This window comes from Chionomys nivalis, chromosome X, assembly GCF_950005125.1.
Source record: "Chionomys nivalis chromosome X, mChiNiv1.1, whole genome shotgun sequence".
Classification (NCBI taxonomy): domain Eukaryota; kingdom Metazoa; phylum Chordata; class Mammalia; order Rodentia; family Cricetidae; genus Chionomys; species Chionomys nivalis.
The window spans coordinates 44,698,470-44,718,445 of NC_080112.1; the positions used below are offsets into that span (position 1 = coordinate 44,698,470).

Consider the following 19,976-nt stretch of genomic DNA (forward strand, 5'->3'; position numbering starts at 1 on the left):
GCCCAGTGAGGAACTGTATTAAAGGGTCACAGCATTAGCAAGGTTGAGAACCACTACTCTAGGGTCTCAGCACACTTGTTTTTAATAAATTATACTCATAATGAACCTATTTTCAAATGGTCACACTCTTGAGATATATTGTGTTTCCACCTTCCAGAGTTACATGTGTAGTTAGATTTCTTTTATACCTCAAGCAAAGCAAATTAAAGGGGAAGTGGTTTCTCTGTCTTCAGAAGCCTTAGTCCATTTTTGCTTTGGTTTGGGTGCTTTTAGGACAGTTTTTTTTTGTTTTTTTTTTTGTTTGTTTTTGTTTTTGTTTTGAAACAGGGTTTCTCTGTAGCTTTTGGTTCCTGTCCTGGAACTAGCTCTTGTAGACCAGGCTGGCCTCGAACTCACAGAGATCCGCCTGCCTCTGCCTCCCAAGTGCTGGGATTAAAGGCGTGCGCCACCACCGCCCGGCTTTTAGGACAGTTTTGTGGGAGAACATCATGATGGGAGTATATGGCATGGCAAAGTAGCTTACCTCATGATGACCAGGAAGCAAAGAGAAAAAAATGGGAAGGATAGGGGAGTCACTAGTGCCCCCTTTAAATGTCACACCCGATGACCTGATTTCTTCCACTTCTTAAAGGCCCCATCACCACTCAATTGTGCCACTGGTTGTCACTCTAACCTTTAGCATATGGACCTTTGGGGACACATCACAGCTAAACTATAGTACCCTTCTCAGTTATATAGTTATATAGTTAATTTCCCTTAAACCTATCTTAAGTTGAAAATACAAGTCAGAGTACATTTAAGGGCTGAAGAGATGGTCCAGTAGGTAAAGTGCTTGCTTTGCAAGGGTGTGGATCTGTGTTCCTTTCCCCAACACCCATGTAATAGCCAAGCTTTGCCATCAAAGGCTAGTTTTACTCACACATCAGCACCATTCTTCCTTTCTCCTGCGTTTCCTATTCCCCCTGCCTGCTCAACCCTCATTTAGAAACCAAGCTTCCATTCTGCAGCCCCTTAGTGCACACAGTTCCATGTTCACATCTCCAGCCCACACCCCTCTCCCTACTTTACTCTCACCTACCTCTGCTTCCCTCTTACTGCAGGTTTTTCCCACTCCGCCTTCACGTTTGGGATTGAAAGCCACATTAGCCAGTCCAACATCAATGGGACACTAGTGCCGCCGGCTGCCCTCATCTCCATTCTTCAGAAGGGACTGCAGTATGTGGAGGCGGAGATCAGTATCAATGAGGTATGTTCATTCCTGAGAATGTGGTAGAGTTCCAGGACCCCCCACCCCCACCCCCCAGCAGATCTCTGGAGAATGTGTGGTTCTATTATATGGGTCTGGCATGCATTCTAAGGTACCTGGGTAAAAGTGGAGGCTACACACAGGCCACTGCACCATCGGCAAGATTTGGGTGCCCCCTTGTGTAGGTTTGCAGAATCACAAGGTGTTGACTGATGAAAACAGTTCATTCTTTTCTATCTACTTTGTCCCAGCATATGCATGGGCAGGCAGGCTCTCTTTCTAATTTTCCAGGGCACACTGGCCAAAGAGAGCTCACTGAATACTCATGAAGAGTCTGTATTTTGTGTGAAACTGACAGGGGACATAACCAAAGGGAAATTTGACCAGCAATTTTTCTTAACACTCTACCCATTTCTCCTGTTCTTACATTTTCTCGCTGTCACCATCCTTCTTTGATGTTCCCTGACTGAGCCTTGGAGTAAGTGTTATAGATGTCTGATTTAGAGCTGCACATTCAGTGATCATTTATTTTCAGCACTTTTACCAGTACAAGTTTCTATAGTGAGTATTACCCACTGCAAAGCTAAGAGCAGCACTAATCTATGATCTTAAACATAAATATTTAGAGTTTGATAAGCACATCATGTCCATTTAGCAAAAGCATAACAGTACCTTCTCCAGCCACAGACTTTTGGCCAGGTTTATAGTACCAGATACAAATTCTGACTTGTGAAGCAGGTCTCAAATCCAATCAGAAAGCAGTTAACTACCCTTATAACAGTCGGGCCACTGTTGTAACAGTGGACACATCTTGCCTGGCAGGTTGGTGGTATAAAGCATGTGGGGTTCATAGCTGAGTAGCAATTCTTTCTCTGAAGTTTTCATAGTACCTTCTAGCCCTATGAAAGACACCCTGTCCATCTCAGTTCCCGCTTGATTTGTATCTTGCTTCTTAAAGACCAGCAACTAGTCTTAAACACCAGTTCTAGTGGGAAATGGACAGCAGTAGCAATAAATAGCCTGTATTATTTTGGTATTTAGGGCCTACCAAACCAGCAACCTATAAAGAGTTAGCATACCTTTGGCAGCTTTTTAAAAATACTTTGGCTTCTTGGAGTAGCTTTAGCTATGCACATAGGATACCTCAGCTCATACTTTGTTTTAACTTACAAAAGAGCAAGTTTCCTTATTACTTTTTCATACATACTTTGATTGACCTGCTCCAACACATACCACCTATCTCCTTCTCTCCACCCTTAGTCCACCCTTAGAAATATCTTGCCCAGGCTTTCTTTCTGTATTCTCTTTTAACTTTAAAAATTGTCCTTCAGAACACAAAAGTAATGTCTGATTTCTATTTGTCTCATCTTCCAAGAGGTTTTTGTTTATCTGTGGGTAGATAATCTTAGTCACATTTCCAGGCATTAAAAAAAAAGAACCCCAAGAATATGTTTTAAATGTGGCAGTATTGACAGTGACCTCTTTTTTAAATTCATCAGTTAATTTGTGTTTTATGTGTATGTATGTTTTGCCTATATCCATGTCTGTATACCACAATGGGTTTCTGGTGTCTGCAACAGCCAGAAGGGGCATGGGGTTGCCTGAAATGGACATTACAGATACTTGTGAGCTACCATGTGGGTGCTGGGACCTGAACCCAGGTCATCTAGAAGAGCAGTTAGTGCTCTCACCGACTGAGACATCTCCCCAGTCACTTGTTTGCTGAGGCTCTCCATGAAAGAGGAAAGTAATATGGAAGGATCAAGACTGATCAGCCTGGGCCACTTAATGGCCAGAATCCAGGGCTAAGAGACTGATGGGTGATATTGAACCATGTTGCATTATTTTCCTTATTTTTCACATTGTATTATAATTTAAAAACAAAAACAAACCAAAAAACCCACCAGGGGCGATGTGTTGTTTAGATGGTATTCAACCGAAACTTGTGCCTCTCCGTCTCTGAGATAATTGAAGTTCAGAGCATATGGGAACATGGTTTCTCATCCAGCAGACAGCCTGGAGTTATGTGGAGATTCCTGATTCAAATACCTGGAGTGTTTCCTGACGGAGGAACTTCTGTGTTTTTAAGGATGTGTGGAAATGTTTGTGTAATGGTAGGAACTACACAAAGTACAGTAAAACGTATGCATTGGGATCAAGTGAATCTGTTGTCTGGTGTATCGTGGTGTTGTTTCATCTCTATGCAGAGACCAGAGAGTCATTGTCGAGCACATCCAGTGCTTATTAAATCAGATGGACTAGGAAGCCTATTGTGAGTAGTACAGTTAGTTGTCTTCATATTGGGCTCATTGCTCCTTCATTGTTAATGGTGGCCATTGTAGAGATGCTCACTCTGTGGGAGCATCCAGTCAGGGTTCTGTGGCAGTAGTGCTCAGAGGAAGGATTTACAGTGCACCTGAGGATGGTAAGCAGCATGTCATGCTCTGCCCACTAGGTGGCAAGATAAACCCATGCTCCCACTGTTGCAATGACTGAAAATGGCTCGCCCACATTGAGACATATCCTTCAAGGAGGCAGTCCTACCCTACTGGTTAAATAGTCATTGATGGTAGTAGGTTTTAATCATAGGATAAAAGGAATACTGTTCAGATGTCCTTAATGCCAAAATTTGGCTTGACATCTATCAAATCTCCACTAAGGATGATCTTCACTGCTAACTGTCCATGAACAGTCCTCCTCATCCACTTCCCTGTTCCTCTTTGCCCTCGAACCCTGTCCCACCACAAAAATTCTTTGCACCTATTCCTAGTTCATGCCAAATTCTATGGTCCATTGTAGCTGATGGGTAACCCTTGTCTTGCTTTCCTAGGATGGCACGGTATTTGATGGGCGTCCCATTGAGTCCCTATCGTTGATTGATGCTGTGATGCCTGATGTGGTACAGACAAGACAGCAAGCCTTTCGGGAGAAGCTCGCTCAGCAGCAAGCCAGTGCAGCGGCTGCAGCGGCGGCGGCTGCCGCAGCCACAGCCACAACCACAGCAGCCACAACACCAGCAGCTGCTGCCCAGCAGAACCCACCAAAGAATGGAGAAGCCACCGTGAATGGGGAAGAGAATGGAGCCCATGCAATAAGTAAGTGGAGAGTTATCTGACCTTCAAGAGACACGGCTGTGTTTTTGTTTTTCCTCGTGAATCTGTATATAGCTAAAGGAAACTTTAAAGTGCTGCCCACTGCCAGTCTGTTAAATTGCTTTCTCATCTTTGCTTCTGATCGGTCCACGAGATCTCCATCTTCTACAACTTCATTCATATCCCTTGGTTTTAGAAAGTATTGCTCCTCTGTGATTATCCACATTACAAGGGGAGCTTCTATAAGTCACCCAACATAAAAGTGTGTCATTTGTAGTAACCTTCAATCCCAGCTTCCCGCTGGTGTCCCATGCTAAGGGATAAATTGTGCTGTCAGAACAGGTAGGGTGACGTCTACATCAGCCCTGCACCTGAACAGAGCAGGGGTGAACACATGTCTTAATGCATACTGGCAACTCACAACAGAGAAGGTATGTTCTGTGTGCACCCACAGCTCTGGTGGCTGTTCATGGTGCTTCCTGAAGGCATACCCCTGCTGCCACCTACTGAGGTTTCTGATTTGCACACTGTTCTTTGGGCTTGGTGCACCTGGGGTGCAGACCACAAGATTCACGGTCTGCTTTTGTGTTACTACTGCAAGGTAGCTTCTCCTTTCTGCTGCTACAGTGGCGGGCTATGTTCAGAGGGACAACATTCAGGAATGGTTCTCTTTCTTCAACAAGGGTTTGGAGCAGTGCACTCAGGCCCATGAGTCCTCCAGGACTAGTACTCTGTCTGGTGGAGCCAAATCATTGGCCTTCTTGCATGATTCTCTTGAGAGTAGCAGTGCGAGTTCGCTTTGTGTTCCTGTAATGACATATCTGAGGCAACTGGTTTAGAAGGAGAAAAGACTCGGGTCAGCTCACAGGCAATGCCTACACATGGCCTTGACCATGGTGAACGTGGAGGCAGAAACACAAGGTAGAAGAGCATCATGGGAGACAAAGAAGTTAGAGCATCCTAGAAATGGCTACTAGTGACTTTCCACTAGACACCACCTGCTGTTGTATCTACATGTGGACACCAAGTTTCCAGCACACAAACACTTTGGGAAAAAATACACAGCATATCACTCTCTAAACAGAAACACAGACTGTAGACCAAACTATAGAAAAGTCCACTTTTACAATCATTAGATGTATTGTGGTTTTGGTACATAAAAACAAAGTAATTTTAAAACAGTAGTGTCTAAGAATGCAATTTTTTAGTGGATTGGTGAGCCATGTATGTTTTCATGTTTGCTTGACAGATAATCATTCAAAACCAATGGAAATAGATGGGGAGGTTGAAATTCCATCAAGCAAAGCGACGGTCCTTCGAGGCCATGAGTCTGAGGTGTTCATTTGTGCCTGGAATCCTGTTAGTGACCTACTTGCTTCTGGGTAAGAATTTGGAACAGGAATGCACCTTGGTCTGGAGGATGTGAGAGGGCTTTCTGGCACAGTTCCTTGAGGAAAGCACACGTTTGTTGTATCTTCCTAAAGTGTACAGACTGAGGAATAGGCTGTTTTGTGCACCTTCTACTGTGGTGAAGCCAGTGGTTCAGCTGTTTCTCTGTGGGGTAGGGAGCAAGGCAGACATATCTCAAGTCAGTAAGCAGAAGAGGGGGATGAGGATGGAAATTAAGCAAGAGGGATGGAGAAGACAGAGCACATGCTAATGATGTGAGACCTTGCACTCATTAGTCCCATTTGAACCAGAACTTAATACTTCATGTTGGTTTTGCAGATCTGGAGACTCCACTGCAAGGATATGGAACCTTAATGAGAACAGCAACGGGGGCTCCACACAGCTCGTGCTAAGGCACTGTATACGCGAAGGTGGACATGACGTTCCCAGTAATAAGGATGTCACCTCACTGGACTGGAACGTAAGCAGCTTCTGCAGTTCATGTATTTAGATGATTATACAGCTACCCTCCTGATGAAGCATATGCAAACAGAAAGAAGCAGACAGTTCTGTCTCAGCTCCCAACCTGGGTTGCTGGTATCAGAGGCTCATGATCAGGTCCTACTGGGCAGATAGCAGTCTGGGGATGGGAAATTCTTCCCATCATCGTGAGCATGTGTTGCCTGTGAGAGGGCTGACTTTTTCACACAGCTCCATGTGGAAAGGAGGCCCAGGAAAGTACCCAGATACTAATGTGCTTTGTCTTTTTTCTATCCCCCAGAGTGATGGGACACTGTTGGCGACAGGTTCCTATGATGGTTTTGCAAGAATATGGACAGAAGATGGTAAGTTCCTCATCCCTCTTGTGTTAAGTAAGATGGACTTTATGAGTGAACAGTTGGTGACTGTGAAGTCGTCATGTCTGTGTTTTCCCATCTCAGGTAACCTAGCCAGCACCTTAGGTCAGCATAAAGGCCCCATCTTTGCCTTGAAGTGGAACAAAAAGGGGAATTATATTTTGAGTGCTGGTGTAGATAAGGTGAGTGAATATCAACTTTTAATGCACCCTTTTTAGCTATGGATCTGGATTTATTTTTAGCCTGTTAACTCAGTTAGGTTCAGATTTCTCTGGATTGATCTTACTGCTGACTTTGAACAAAACATCACCTCATAATACATTTACTTCTGTAGACCTTCATTCAGAATGTGCTCTCAGCCCAGTGATAAAAAGAAGAAAAAAAATCTCCAAATGTTGTATTAATCTAGGCGGCAGTAAAATGGAGTTTATTAATCCAGGAAGCAGTTTCTGTGTTGACTTTCATCCACTAAACAGTTCGTAATTACAGACTCTTTTTCCTTCCCTTGGCTAAACCTTTCCTCACCTGATAAACCACTGCTTCCCATTACAGATGGCAGAATTCTCTGAGACCCAATACAGGATCATGCTTAATAGAAACTCATGAGGCTGACTTAGAGTTTGATTTCTCAGTCCATACTTTGAATTTATGGAGGTTCCCCTATTCCCCCAGTTTATAGAGTGATGGGGGATTGTTGGAGATGTTCATTCTTGTGGCACTCCTTTGGAACAATGTCCAAAGGATATGCGGGTGTGCCTTCTGAACTGGTACTTAATGGTTTTCTAGGTTTGAAAGCTGAGGGGAAATTCCCATCAGTTTTGGTAGATTTCCCGCATATTGGTGAAGGCTACTGTGTACTAGTTACTTTCATTAATGTGACATTCACATTATTGAGTGTGAAACGCACAGTGTACATCATAGACTTAGGTCAGAAATACAGAAATGACAAGTGTTGTATAAATATTTTACATTCTTGCATGTATAAATGATATCAGTTTGGCTATACACAGGGATAAAATAAAATATGTTGTTAAATTAATTTCTTAGAAGGAAAGGGGGCTGGTTGTGTTTTCTGTTACAAGACATTCTATATAATTCTTTGAGAAGAATAGTAACTGACTTTTCCCTCTGTTTGCGGAGCACAGACAACAATAATTTGGGATGCTCACACAGGAGAAGCCAAACAACAGTTTCCTTTTCATTCAGGTAGGTTTGTTGTTGGGGCTCTACAGAGGCAATCCCAAGAGTTGTTTTCTTCTTCTTCTTCTTCTTCTTCTTCTTCTTCTTCTTCTTCTTCTTCTTCTTCTTCTTCTTCTTCTTCTTCTTCTTCTTCTTCTTCTTCTTCCTCTTCCTCTTCCTCTTCCTCTTCCTCTTCCTCTTCCTCTTCCTCTTCCTCTTCCTCTTCCTCCTCCTCCTCCTCCTCCTCCTCCTCCTCCTCCTCCTCCTCCTCCTCCTCCTCCTCTTCTCCTCCTCCTCCTCCTCCTCCTCCTCCTCCTCCTCCTCCTCCTCCTCCTCCTCCTTTTTAATTTGAGCTTGCATAGTATGTGAAACAAAGTATTGGCAATAACAAAATTGGTGTTCTGGCCAAAAAATAACTGCTACCTCCCTTTTACATGTAACTGGGCCTATCCCTGTGCTTTTTGTTTTTTGTTTTGTTTTTCTCTTTCATAAAAAGGTGTGGTCTCTCTGCAGAGGCATCTTAATGCTTGTAAATTGGAAGGAGAGTGTCTTTAAGGTCTATGAAAGATGGTTTTCAAGGTTTCTTTCAGTAGAGCAAATTCACACTGGAACTGGCATTCCTGGTCACTAGACAAGACCCCTGGGTGATGCTTTTGTCTGCATTGCCAAACTCTGTATTCAGTTAATAAGGTGAATGTCCTCTCTTGTCTCTTGCCCTGTAGCACCTGCCTTGGATGTGGACTGGCAAAACAACACTACCTTTGCCTCATGCAGCACAGACATGTGCATTCATGTGTGCAGGCTTAGCTGTGACCGCCCAGTCAAAACCTTCCAAGGACATACAGTAAGTAGCAGTTCTGATTCCCAGAGTTGGAAGTTGTAAAAGTGTGATGTAGGAACCATCTTTTCAGTGAGTGCATTAAAAGTTAACTGCACAGGGGAGACCACTTGATCTACCATGCTTTGCTGCTTAGAGCCGCAGTGCCTGCCCTGAGTGATGGAATTAACCCAGCTGAAGTGTCAGTGGTCCTGGGAATACCTCAGAGTGGCGTTCTACTAACCTCTGTTTTATCCTAAAGCTGTTTCTCTTCTGACTCCAGTCTGTTTCATAGCTTTTAATAGGGGTACCCATTTTATGTCTGATTTCTGTTTCCCTGCTTAGAATTTACTTCTCTCATACCCTTCTGCCTGGTTCCATAAATGATTCTCACTGATGCACTTCTAGTGCTCCACCTATTTGGGTACTGAAACTGTTACTTCCCAAGACTGTGTGCAGGTTCTAGAAGTTTGACTTGAGATGCAAAAGGACAGCAAGAAAGAAAGCTCTACTCCCAGGAAGGAAGCATGGGGAGTTCCCATGGGGAATTGCAGATGGATCAGCTAGAGACAGACAGGTCATGTAGAGATCTGCCTGTGAGTTTTCTCTACAGCTACAGTTAGTTGGAGACATACACATTGTCACATTAACCTTCTACGCTGCTCTGACTCTCCCTAGCTCTTCCAATTTCACACCCTTCAAAACTTGGTGTCCTTACAAAGGGGATCAACCACAACATTTTGAAGTATGAAATTATTTAGAAAACAGTCTGGTGTTTGAAGCTCTTTGTTAGGAGAAGACAGCTGGCTCGGTAGAGGATGCAGTTAATGGCAGTAGTGTTCCCAGGACCCCTCTAAAGAGACCTCCTAGACAATAAATTCCACTATCTTTCCCTCTGCCCCTTGCTCTGTATGCTGTCCCTGTCTGTATGGTGGAGCTGCAGGTGGCCCTTTATATAACCACATCCCCTTCTTTCTTCTGTACCAGAAGCCTTTCTCCTCTAGTCTTGGGGTTTCTGGTACTCAGAAACAAAGAAAACCTGACAGTTTCTTTGTTGTATGGTCCCAAAATCCAGCTTGATGAACCAGTGGGTTTTAGTGGGGTTACTTACAGAAGTAGAAATGTCTCAAAGACAGCTGCACCATCAAAGCTCACTTCAGTATGGGTGATAACCTGTTGAAAGCAGAAAACCTGGAACTCAGTGTAACAACCATATACCCTCCCTTTCTGTGTGGCTTGATCAGTCAAGTAGCCTGTCTTTGTTTCTTCTAGGCAGTTCAGTTGACCTCTGCTGCTTCCAGGGACCTATGTTTGTCTGAGAGTGACTCAGCAGTTTTTTCTGCATGTATACACTCTTGTGATTGGAGTTGATGGGCTGGTGGATCTGGTTAGTTTCAGGGATTTCCTGGAGGTTTTTTTGAGTTGCTCATTTCCTGTCTTAATGAGCTTCCCTGTAGTATTTCATCTTACTTACAACTCCCTGAAAACATCCTGTCTTAAGAAGTTTCTCTTCGAAGTGGAAGTTTTTAACCTCAGAGAAAAAATGGCTACATAACACAAATCCACAAGACAATGGATTTTATTTCTCAGTGCCTTTTCTTGACTGGGTGTAGTTTCCCTGTACATAGGAATTGCTTGTGTGTATCTGTGCATTTGGATGGCACCGACACCTTTGTCTACCTTTACCTTCCATCCAACAAATTACAGCTCTTTCAACAGAATGATGAAGAGGAGCTGTTATATTAAAAGCACAGAAAGTGATGATCAAAGTTCACTTTTAAAAACAAAACAGTTTTAACCCAGTGGTGGTAGTGCTGCACACCTTTAATCCCAGTACTCAGGAGACAGAGGTAGGCGGATCTCTTGAGTTCAAGGCTAGCCTGGTCTACAGAGTGAGTTTCAGTACAGCCAGGGCTACACAGAGAAGCCCTCTCTCAAAAAAACAAGTAATGAATGAATGAATCAAACAAACTAGCTTTAGCTCTGCTTGCTGGTATATACCTGTAGTTCTAATTAATACTCAGAAGGATGACAAAATAGTTCCAGACCATCATGGGATACATAAGGAGCTCCTGGCTAGCCTGTACTGCATCATGAGACCCTGTCTCAAGAAGCAATAAATAATTGATTTAGTTAGCTGTGCTTGTTGTATGCAAATTCTTCATTGGCTTTCTTAATAAGGAAGTTTCCCCTAAAGAAATATGACTATGAATATGGCTCTTCTTTTGTAATATATATCAGTATTTTTTCATGAATGAAAAGCAAACTGAGGGAAGAATAATCATGTGGGTGTGATCTTGTGTTATGGTCTTTGATATTCTGTGAACTCCTGAAAGTCCCTCTGCACTGCAGCGCTGGCAGCATGCTGCTGCCCCTGGTGGATGCCAGCCTTTCTACATAAAGGCTCTGACTTCTTTGTAAAATGCTGTGCTCTCTTGCAGAATGAGGTCAATGCTATCAAATGGGATCCTTCTGGAATGTTGCTAGCCTCCTGCTCTGATGACATGACATTAAAGGTAATGTTGGTTCCTAAAGGGATGAGGTGGTTAATCCTATGCAGACCTTTGTATGGCACACAGCCCTTTACACCCTCATCACCTGGACCATTACTTTGACATTGTCTTTTGTCCTGGATTTTCCTGGTTTCTAAACTGGATGTCTTGTTCTTCCGTGGAGTTTTTGACATCTGGGGCATGGTTCCTAGTGAGAGACCTATCCTTCCTATGGCCTGTCCACCAGCATCCTTGTAGATTTAGCTTAACTGTGTGTTTTGGCACATCCTTACAGCCACCTGCTAATGTGCCTGGCTGACTAGCTTGCTGGCTTGTGAATATCTCCCAGACCTGTTGCCTAAGTGATACCTTAGGTGCACTAGAATGAATGGTACTGAGACATTCTCAATTAGGGACACAGTACTAGCTCATGCTATTACCAATGCCTCTTCCAGATCTGGAGTATGAAGCAGGATATATGTGTCCATGACCTCCAAGCTCACAGCAAAGAGATATATACCATCAAGTGGAGTCCCACAGGACCAGCCACCAGCAACCCGAACTCTAACATCATGTTAGCAAGGTAAAGCAGGGCAACTTCACAGCTCTGTCTGCTTCCTGAGCACATCTTCACTCTCTGTTGCTTAGTGAGTAACTCTGCTGGGAAGACTCACTCACACTTAGAAATAGCAGGGTTGAATCACTTCCGCACTGAACAACATGGGAATTCACTGTGAAGGGGGCCAAGGACATGGAAGTATAACCTCCCTCAGTATCCATGGAGTGGTTCTGGGACCCCCCCCCCTTTATGGGTACCAAAATCCATAGATGCTTACTTCCCTTTGCCTATAGCCTCTAAATGCATTCCCTGTACTTTAAATATCTCTAAATGGCCTGTATTACCCATAAAATAGAAAATGCTGTAGGAGTAGACTGTGTAGTTTAGGTAACAGTGACCAGGTCTGCACATGTCCAATACAGTTTTTATGGGTTTGGCTTGGTTTGTTTGAGATGGAGTCTCATTATGTAGCCCTGAGTACCTGGAACTTACTATGTACCACTTCCTCTGAGACACTAGAGTTATAGGCCTTCACAATAATGCATTTTTCCCTTCCCCCTCAATGGTTTTTTATCCATAATTATAAAATTATGAATGTGCAGGTATGGAGGGCTGGCTTACTAGAGTGAAAGTTTTTAAGGCAAAGAAAGGAAAATAAGAGTTTAGCTTGGAGCTCAAGTTTGTTCTTTTGAAGCTCCATTCAGGGCTGTGGTACTGGGATTTTGACTAGATATAAGTGATTCCCTGCTTTAGCCAAAGGTGACCCAGATCTCTTAATATTGGAACTGTTGAATAGCCAAGGCCCAGAAACAAGGGGCCAGAGGTACCTCATCCAAACCAAGTCACTTTGGACTTTAGACAGCAGAACTGTTGTATCCTGATGCATGTTAGAGTCCAGGAAACATAACAATCCATTCTTGGGCTTTTGGTGCAGGGATGGAAGCTCTTGCCTTGTGCATGCTGGGTAAGTAGTGTACCATGGAGTACACCCCATCCCTCCTCTTGGTAGTGAGAGCATTTAGACAGATGAACTAAGGCCATTATGAGCCAGAATCCAGGACTTTTAGAATGATCTGGAAACCATGATAATGGATCTTAGGGGTTTGAATTTAAGTACTTAGTCTGGACAAGACCAGACCCCCAAAGGAAAGTTTTGTTTCTAAGGAGCAATGGGAAGCTTTGTCTGTGTTGTTCCAGAGGCTTGAGGAGGAAGTGACAACAGGTAGTTCTTCTATAAGGTAGTAGTCGAGTGAGCAGTCTTTCCTGGCAGTGAGAACAGCTTTGTGGTAAGTGTTCAACCAAAGACTGTCTCCAAGAATAGATAGTGACACTTGACTATACCTCAGTGGTAGATCACTTGATTGGAATACACATCATCACCAAAAACTCAGCCCAAAAGAAACTTAAGCCACACACACAAATATTCCAAACACTGAGTGACTGAACTAGAAGATCCCCGAGGTCTTAATTCTCCTTTTTCAATAATTATCCAAAAACCCACTTGCATATCAGTAATGTAGTACTACTTGTAGCAGTCATTTTTAATGACTAGGGAGATGCTTCTTTCTATCACATAATACATAACAGGAACAAATATATTATCCTGTTAAAAGAACAAAAGGACACACTGAACCTTGTGAGACCATTGGAGATACAGAAAGCCAGGTGGTAACAGCTATGTGATATGTAGTGTTTTATAAATCTGAAAATAATTAAACTCTGTAGCCCTTGCCATTGTGGTTGTATATGCACATGTGAGTTTAGATTTTCTTATGTGGAAGTGCATCTTTACTCATCTTTTAAATTTTTTTCTAGTCGTATCTGGCTGGATTTGTAGTTGTTCAAGCAGGTATATTATAAACAATGATGGTGTTTTAGAAAGGTTAGTTGAGTAGTACACAAAAACATTTTGTGTTCAGAGGTGAGGGAACTAGAGGAAGAAATGAACACAGTGGCTAAGTGGGAAAGTACCTATCTGGCTTGTACAATGTCCTGGGTTCTGTTTGGTGGCAGCTTCACTTTTCTCTGGAGAGAAAAGGCTCACTAGAATGTTCTCTTGAAGCAAATTCAAGTATGTTTCAAATATTGCTAATAGGCAGTTCACATGAGATACATCATAAAGATCTTGAAAGCCAACCCGTTTCTGTGGTTGTGTTCCCTGCCTTCTTCCTAGTGCTTCATTTGATTCTACGGTTCGACTGTGGGATGTGGAGCGAGGTGTTTGCATCCACACACTGACCAAGCATCAGGAGCCCGTCTACAGTGTGGCGTTCAGCCCTGATGGGAAATATTTGGCCAGTGGATCCTTTGACAAGTGTGTCCATATCTGGAATACTCAGGTAATGTCTTGACTTCCTGTGGCCGAATCCTTCCTGAAAGGCATATTTTCAGTTCCTGGGCTGGCAAGAGGACTGGGGGAATGAGTTTTTCAGGAGTGAGTAGAGCGAGCCTTCCCATGGAGATCACAGATTCTGTGTAGTCTTCTTTGTGTTCCCCAATGATGTAGGGTTTTCCCTACCTATAAGCCTGGAGTCATTTGGACTCTTTCCATCTGACTTCCAGCCGGAACATTTAGCTTGTCACCTCAGGGGCATACTCTCTTGGAGTAACCGCTGTCTTCAGCTGTCTTATCCTGGCAGGGACTTACTTCGTGTTAGAGAAAAAGCATGACCTAGTTTCGTCACCTTAGAAATGCTGCTGTTTGTGGGAAGCCCCTGTAGGTGGCCTTTATTAAACCTTCCCAGGGAGACACTGCAGGACAACCAACTTTATCTCCTGTCCACTGTGGAACAACTCAGAGATAAAGGAATATGAGGTTTGGAATTTTAACATTTGAAAGTTTTACTTGTTTAATACAGGATCTTTGAATACTAGATTGTCATTTCAGCAGGGACTGAAAAAGGAAGGAGTTGGAATCAGTATAGCCACTGGATATCTCTGGCCTGACAGAGATGAGAGAATTCTGATTATTGAGCAGAAGTGGATGAAAACTAGTGGGGTAGAATGGGTGGAAGTATTACACTGGGCAGTTTTTGGTTTTCTTTTTGGTGCTGGGAATCCAACATGGAGGTGGCAGGCAATCGTTCTTCCCTGTGCCATGTCTAAATCCTTGGTCATCCCAATTGAAAAGTAATTAGGGTAAGTTACTGAGAAGAAAGAGCCAATTTGTTAGACTTGAGGAGAATTCAATGCCCCACCTTTTCATTCCTTTTTGGTTGGTTGACATTTAGAAGGATATGAATTCTTAAGTTCATGCCCCTTTGTGGCAGGGGAAGCAGTAAATAAGCCATGTTCTAGCATTCCACAGACATTTCAGGGACATACCCCAAAAGTTAGCAGCATGTTTTCAGGTATGCCCATAGATGCCTGTCACCTGCATGGGCTGTATTATCAAGAAGCAAAACAGAACAAAAGGTAGAAACGTGTGCAGGAATAACATCCTCATACAGAGAAAACAGATTTTGCTAGTGATAGCTCACTTTGAAAGTGCCAGCAAGATGAAAATGCAGGTGCTCCTTATATCTTTGAGGGATAGCTACCCCCCCCCCCCAGGGATACCAGAATTTGTGCAGCCCAGTTCACTTGTATAAGACGGTGTGGTATGGTATGTGTGTAGAGCTGATGCACATATACATTTACTAGGTGACTCACAACCCCTGGTACAATATGACATGAATATTATAGGAATAATTGTTAGACTTTTTGGTTTTTCTTATTCTCTCTCCTGCCTCTTCTCCCTCTCCTCCCTTTCCTCTCCTCCCCTCCCCTCCCTCTTTTGCTTTGCTTTCCTGTTTTTTTGGTTTTTTTTTTCTTATTTAATACTAGGGATTGAATCCAGGGTCCTAAAACTCACCCACTGTACAGCCCAGGTTGGTTTTAAACTGAATCCTCCTCCAGCCTCTGGAGTAGCTAGGATTGCATGCTGGCTTATTATATTGTAGGATTTTGAGGGGCTGGGATGGGAGGTAATGGTGAAATGGACCAAGGGTATTAGGTTCATATTGAAGGGAGCCAGGGAGTTAATTATTTTGAGACATCTTAGAACCCACATTAATTCTCTTATTATAAACATATATAATACTGTTGGCTTTCTGTTGTCCACAGCCACAATGTTTACTACCCTTTATTTTTCTGTGTAAACTGAAACTAATATTAATTTAAATGCATTTTTTATTATGTTTTGCTACTACTTGCTGTAGCTTGATAATGGTAAATATATACATATATATTAATTATAACGAGTAAATATGTGTGTGGCATCGATACGTTATTGTTGTGGATAAGAACTAATGAATAGTTGTTGACTGCTGGGGTTAGTGACTGTATAAGTCTTAGTTCACTGAAGGAATACAGCTGATAGAATGAAGCTGTACCAAAGAGGGATTTGTTAGGCCATGGTCTGGCTAGTCCAAGAATAGCTGTCTGATCCAAAAGGAAAGGCCAAGAATCAATCTGGTAGTTGATCGGGCCACTAGGCTGGATGTTTCAGCTAGTCTTCAGTCTACATTAGAATTTTGAAGACATAGGCTCTATTACCAGCCAAATAATGACTTAGCAACAGGATAGATAAACTTGCTGGTGAGGGCAAGGAAGCCAACAGCAAAGCTTACGTCATGAAGACGTATATGGGCTGCCTCCAGAAAGTGTGACCCGGATTTAGGGTGGGTCTTTCCACTTCAAATGATCCAATCAGGAAATTGTTTCACAGGCATGTCCCTGATGCTTGGATTTTAGTTGATTCCAGACATAGTCAAGTTGACAGCCAAGATTAGCTCTCTCATACATGCTTTATAAAGATAAGCTGAACTGGCTTAGTCAAGTCTAGAGAAACCTTGACTCCCATATCTCATGACATACGTCAAGCCAACCACTACAAATACCGCAGCACAAATGTATGTATTCATCCTTCCAAACTACATATTCAAACTGATGGGGGTTTTAAGTTCATGGTATGCTAATGCATCTAATTGTCTAATTGTTGGTAGGCTGGGGGTGTGCTCACGCAAGTGCTCTGAGGAGGAGACAGATAATCAGAACAGAAACTAGGTAGGGACTGGAGTAGGTAGAAAGACCTCATCCCAGAGGACTGACCCAAGCTTTAGGAAGGAGACAAGAAAGGATGGCTTAATAAGAGGGTGCTCGGGTAGCCAAAGAAGCTAAATAACGACTTAGCAAAGCCACTGGGGAAATCAGGGAATGTGGTTTAGTGGTAGAACTCATGCCTATCACCCTGATGCCCCAGTTTTCAAATCCAGCCCTGAATGGTGGGAAAAGGTCAAGAGGAGGTCATGAGTTAAAGCTCCCCCTCTGGTAGGTATGCATCATTTCTTGTGCTCCCAAGTGCCATGAGACATTGCTGGGCATAGTCATGACTAGCTGAAATGTGGTGGCAGTTCTGTGGGTAACAGTAGATTGGTGTTTATGGAAATCCCGTAACTTTTGTGTTCTTGAAAGCTTCTTGATCAGATAGAAGTTTATGGAGGAAGAGTGCCCCCTTTTACTACTGTTATTTTGGGGACCTCTTCTGAGTTATCATGACAAATGCTTTGCTTTTCAGAGTGGAGGTCTCGTCCACAGCTACCGAGGCACAGGCGGCATATTTGAGGTGTGCTGGAATGCTCGAGGAGACAAAGTGGGTGCCAGTGCTTCGGATGGCTCTGTAAGTGGCACCTCTGGTCTACTGGGAGTTAGGGGTACAGGGCAGCTGATCCCCTGATCCAGCACTAGATCCTTTCAAAGGCCTTGAGGCTTCTCTGTCCTGCTGTGCCTTATCACCTAACAGGTGCTTGGTTACCACATACTATGTGCACATGCAGGCATGTCTATGGGAAGGAGGCTTATCTTTGGGTTGAAAATGGCCTTGCCTTTGCCCCAGAATGTCAGTGAACTTGATTATTTTTAGCTGCAGTGACTCTACATACATGTGTGTACCCTAGGATATTAAGGAATATCTGGAGTCATACTAGGTTGTCACTACTTTGGTGCAGGGTGCTATTTACTGGCGGAGTCAAAGGATGCTGGTAAGTCTCTTACAATGCTCTAGATGCCCCACTTTGGCCAAGAAATATCTGGCCACAAATATCATTAGTGTATAGGCTGAGAAACTTGTTCCTATTCCATTGCCATGTGTATGCTCTGGCCAAACATCATCATGACAAGCCATAGCTTTCATCAGATAGGCCTCCTGGTTTCTGTGGATCTTATTGTGGTCCATTAGCATGTGTAATTTTTAATTTGCCTCTGAACTTGAGGTTGCAATAACTCTAAGGTGAGGTGCAATTCTGACTGATTAACCAAGTTATTAGTGTGGCCTGAAATCTGTTGTTATCTGCTCCACCATGTAGGTATCCTATTTGTGACCTCTGCTGATTACCTTAGACACTGTGAGTTCTGGAATGGTCCATGACTTGATTTTTCCTTTCCCTGCTCTTTGCTAGAGTTTGGTTATTCTGATGGTCAGAAACTAGCCTGTTTCTAGGGTTTCTCTCTCTTTTTGAGTCTTCCATTATAAAAACTTTAAAAGCATGAATTTGGTAGCTAAACTGTACCTTGCCAGCATTTGATTGAAGGCACCTGATATTATCTCTCAAAGTAACAGACACTTTATCTTTCCTTCCAGGTCTGTGTTTTAGATCTCCGAAAGTAAACACAAAATGTAGAAAACCATTCTAATGGACCAGCAGTGAATGTGTGGGATTGCAGCATCCTTCCTATGATGGGCTCTAAACTGTGTGAACTTGACTTGTTCGAGTCTACTTGGAAATCACCTGTCCCTGGCCACAGGATTCTCCCCCACCCCACCCCACCCCTAATCTACATCCAGAAGTTTAAAACAAACAAATACAAAGTCATACACATGGTTGTATCACAGGAATATGGTTTCCACCTAAAATGTTCAGCTGGGGAAGGATGAAGCCATCAGCTACATGATGCGTGGTTTGGTTTCCATCCAGAACAGGCTCTAATGACTGAACAGGGAAGGAAGAACATAAAGCTGTGCCAAAAAATAAAAGGTTTAAAAAAAAAGAAAAACAAAAAAAATACAAAAACAAAAAAGAAAAATGCTGTGATAAACCAAAAGGGAGGAAAAACCTGTCCCTTATGGTATTTCCCTCCTATCAATTTGGATACTACAGTTGCTCTCCAAAAGACCAGTTTGTACCAATGAAACGTGTGACTTTGTAATCCCAACGCTGTATTTTCTAGAACCTTCTTTGGTGGTTTTTCTATCTGCTAAAATTCTGTGGTCTGGGGGCCTCCCACCTCAGATGGATACTGTTTTTGGCTTATTCTTTCTGTCCTCCCTTGTTGTTCCCCACTCCTTCCTCTGATGTCCTTGCTCTGGTGTGGTCTCACTTTTAATGAAATCCTGCATAGATATGGCCACATGCACACAACGGATCTTTGATGGACAGCACTCTCCTTCCCTCTCATCCTACCCCTTCCCATCGCTTACTCTCTGTCCCTTTCTCATAGTTGCTTCACATTAGGTCCCAAAGGCACTTTCAGAGCATAGTAAGTGCTTTATGTAAGAAGGCAGGGAGGGGGACTTTTTACAGAAAAAAAAAAGACTTATAAGAGAAAGAACCTGGAGTATTTTTTGAAAAAAATATTTTTATGTTAAAATGACTTTAAAATCCTAAAATGGCCATCAGACATAGAGAGTTTTGTGAAATTCATATTTAAGAGACTAAGAAGACACTGGCAGAGTCTGAGGTGTCTAATTACCCCTTTCCCTTCAGCTTCATGAAAGGCAGTTAGGAAAACCGTGGATTGGGAAGCGTCCTATGGAAGAACAAGGGAATTGTTTAGGCAGCTGGTGGGGAAGAGCCCCACCAGTTCGGCACCAAGCGGAATGCTGAACTGTTCGATGCACATTTACTTCAGCAGCCAATAGGAAGACAGTGAAGAAGCCACCCTGACCAACAGTGTGGCTCCATGGCACCTGCCAGCTACTTTCTCACAGCAGTGTAGCTACAGATGGGCACTTTATCAAGAGCATGCTTGGTGAATCTTGCAAAAACCGACCCAAGGGCCTCAGTGCCACTCAGTCTTGTGAAGACAATGAGTATCAAGGGAGACTTTGAATCCTAAAAATGAATTATGACCCAGGTAGAATGTCATAAATCATTTCTGCCCACTTTACAATTTCTCTTACAGACGATTAGGACAAAAATTTTAAAAAATGAGGAAAAGGAAGACTTTTCGGTTTCTGTTTTTTTTTTTTTTTTTTTTTTTTTAACAATTTTTTTAAAAACTAAATAAGGAGTTGTGTGCCTGGTAAAGTTTGCCATCATTGAATCAGGTGACCTTGGTTTTGTCATAACTTGATACAGACTTGTTTT

At 42.9% G+C, this 19,976-nt stretch overlaps 1 protein-coding gene across 14 annotated transcripts in view; it reads left to right on the plus strand.

Moving 5' to 3' along the window:
* The window catches only part of LOC130867386 (F-box-like/WD repeat-containing protein TBL1X), a 188,471-nt gene extending 170,031 nt beyond the window's left edge, over positions 1-18,440 (plus strand). For all 14 annotated transcript variants that reach the window (XM_057759327.1, XM_057759321.1, XM_057759324.1 and 11 more), the window contains 13 exons: positions 1,101-1,246; positions 4,077-4,341; positions 5,588-5,720; positions 6,067-6,208; positions 6,509-6,572; positions 6,669-6,766; positions 7,730-7,790; positions 8,486-8,607; positions 11,022-11,096; positions 11,528-11,655; positions 13,805-13,970; positions 17,189-17,290; positions 18,251-18,440. In XM_057759327.1, coding sequence (XP_057615310.1) covers positions 1,101-1,246; positions 4,077-4,341; positions 5,588-5,720; positions 6,067-6,208; positions 6,509-6,572; positions 6,669-6,766; positions 7,730-7,790; positions 8,486-8,607; positions 11,022-11,096; positions 11,528-11,655; positions 13,805-13,970; positions 17,189-17,290; positions 18,251-18,277 — 1,529 coding nt within the window. In that variant the 3' untranslated portion in view covers positions 18,278-18,440. The remainder of the gene's footprint in view (positions 1-1,100; positions 1,247-4,076; positions 4,342-5,587; positions 5,721-6,066; positions 6,209-6,508; positions 6,573-6,668; positions 6,767-7,729; positions 7,791-8,485; positions 8,608-11,021; positions 11,097-11,527; positions 11,656-13,804; positions 13,971-17,188; positions 17,291-18,250) is intronic.
* The last annotated feature ends 1,536 nt before the right edge of the window (positions 18,441-19,976 follow it).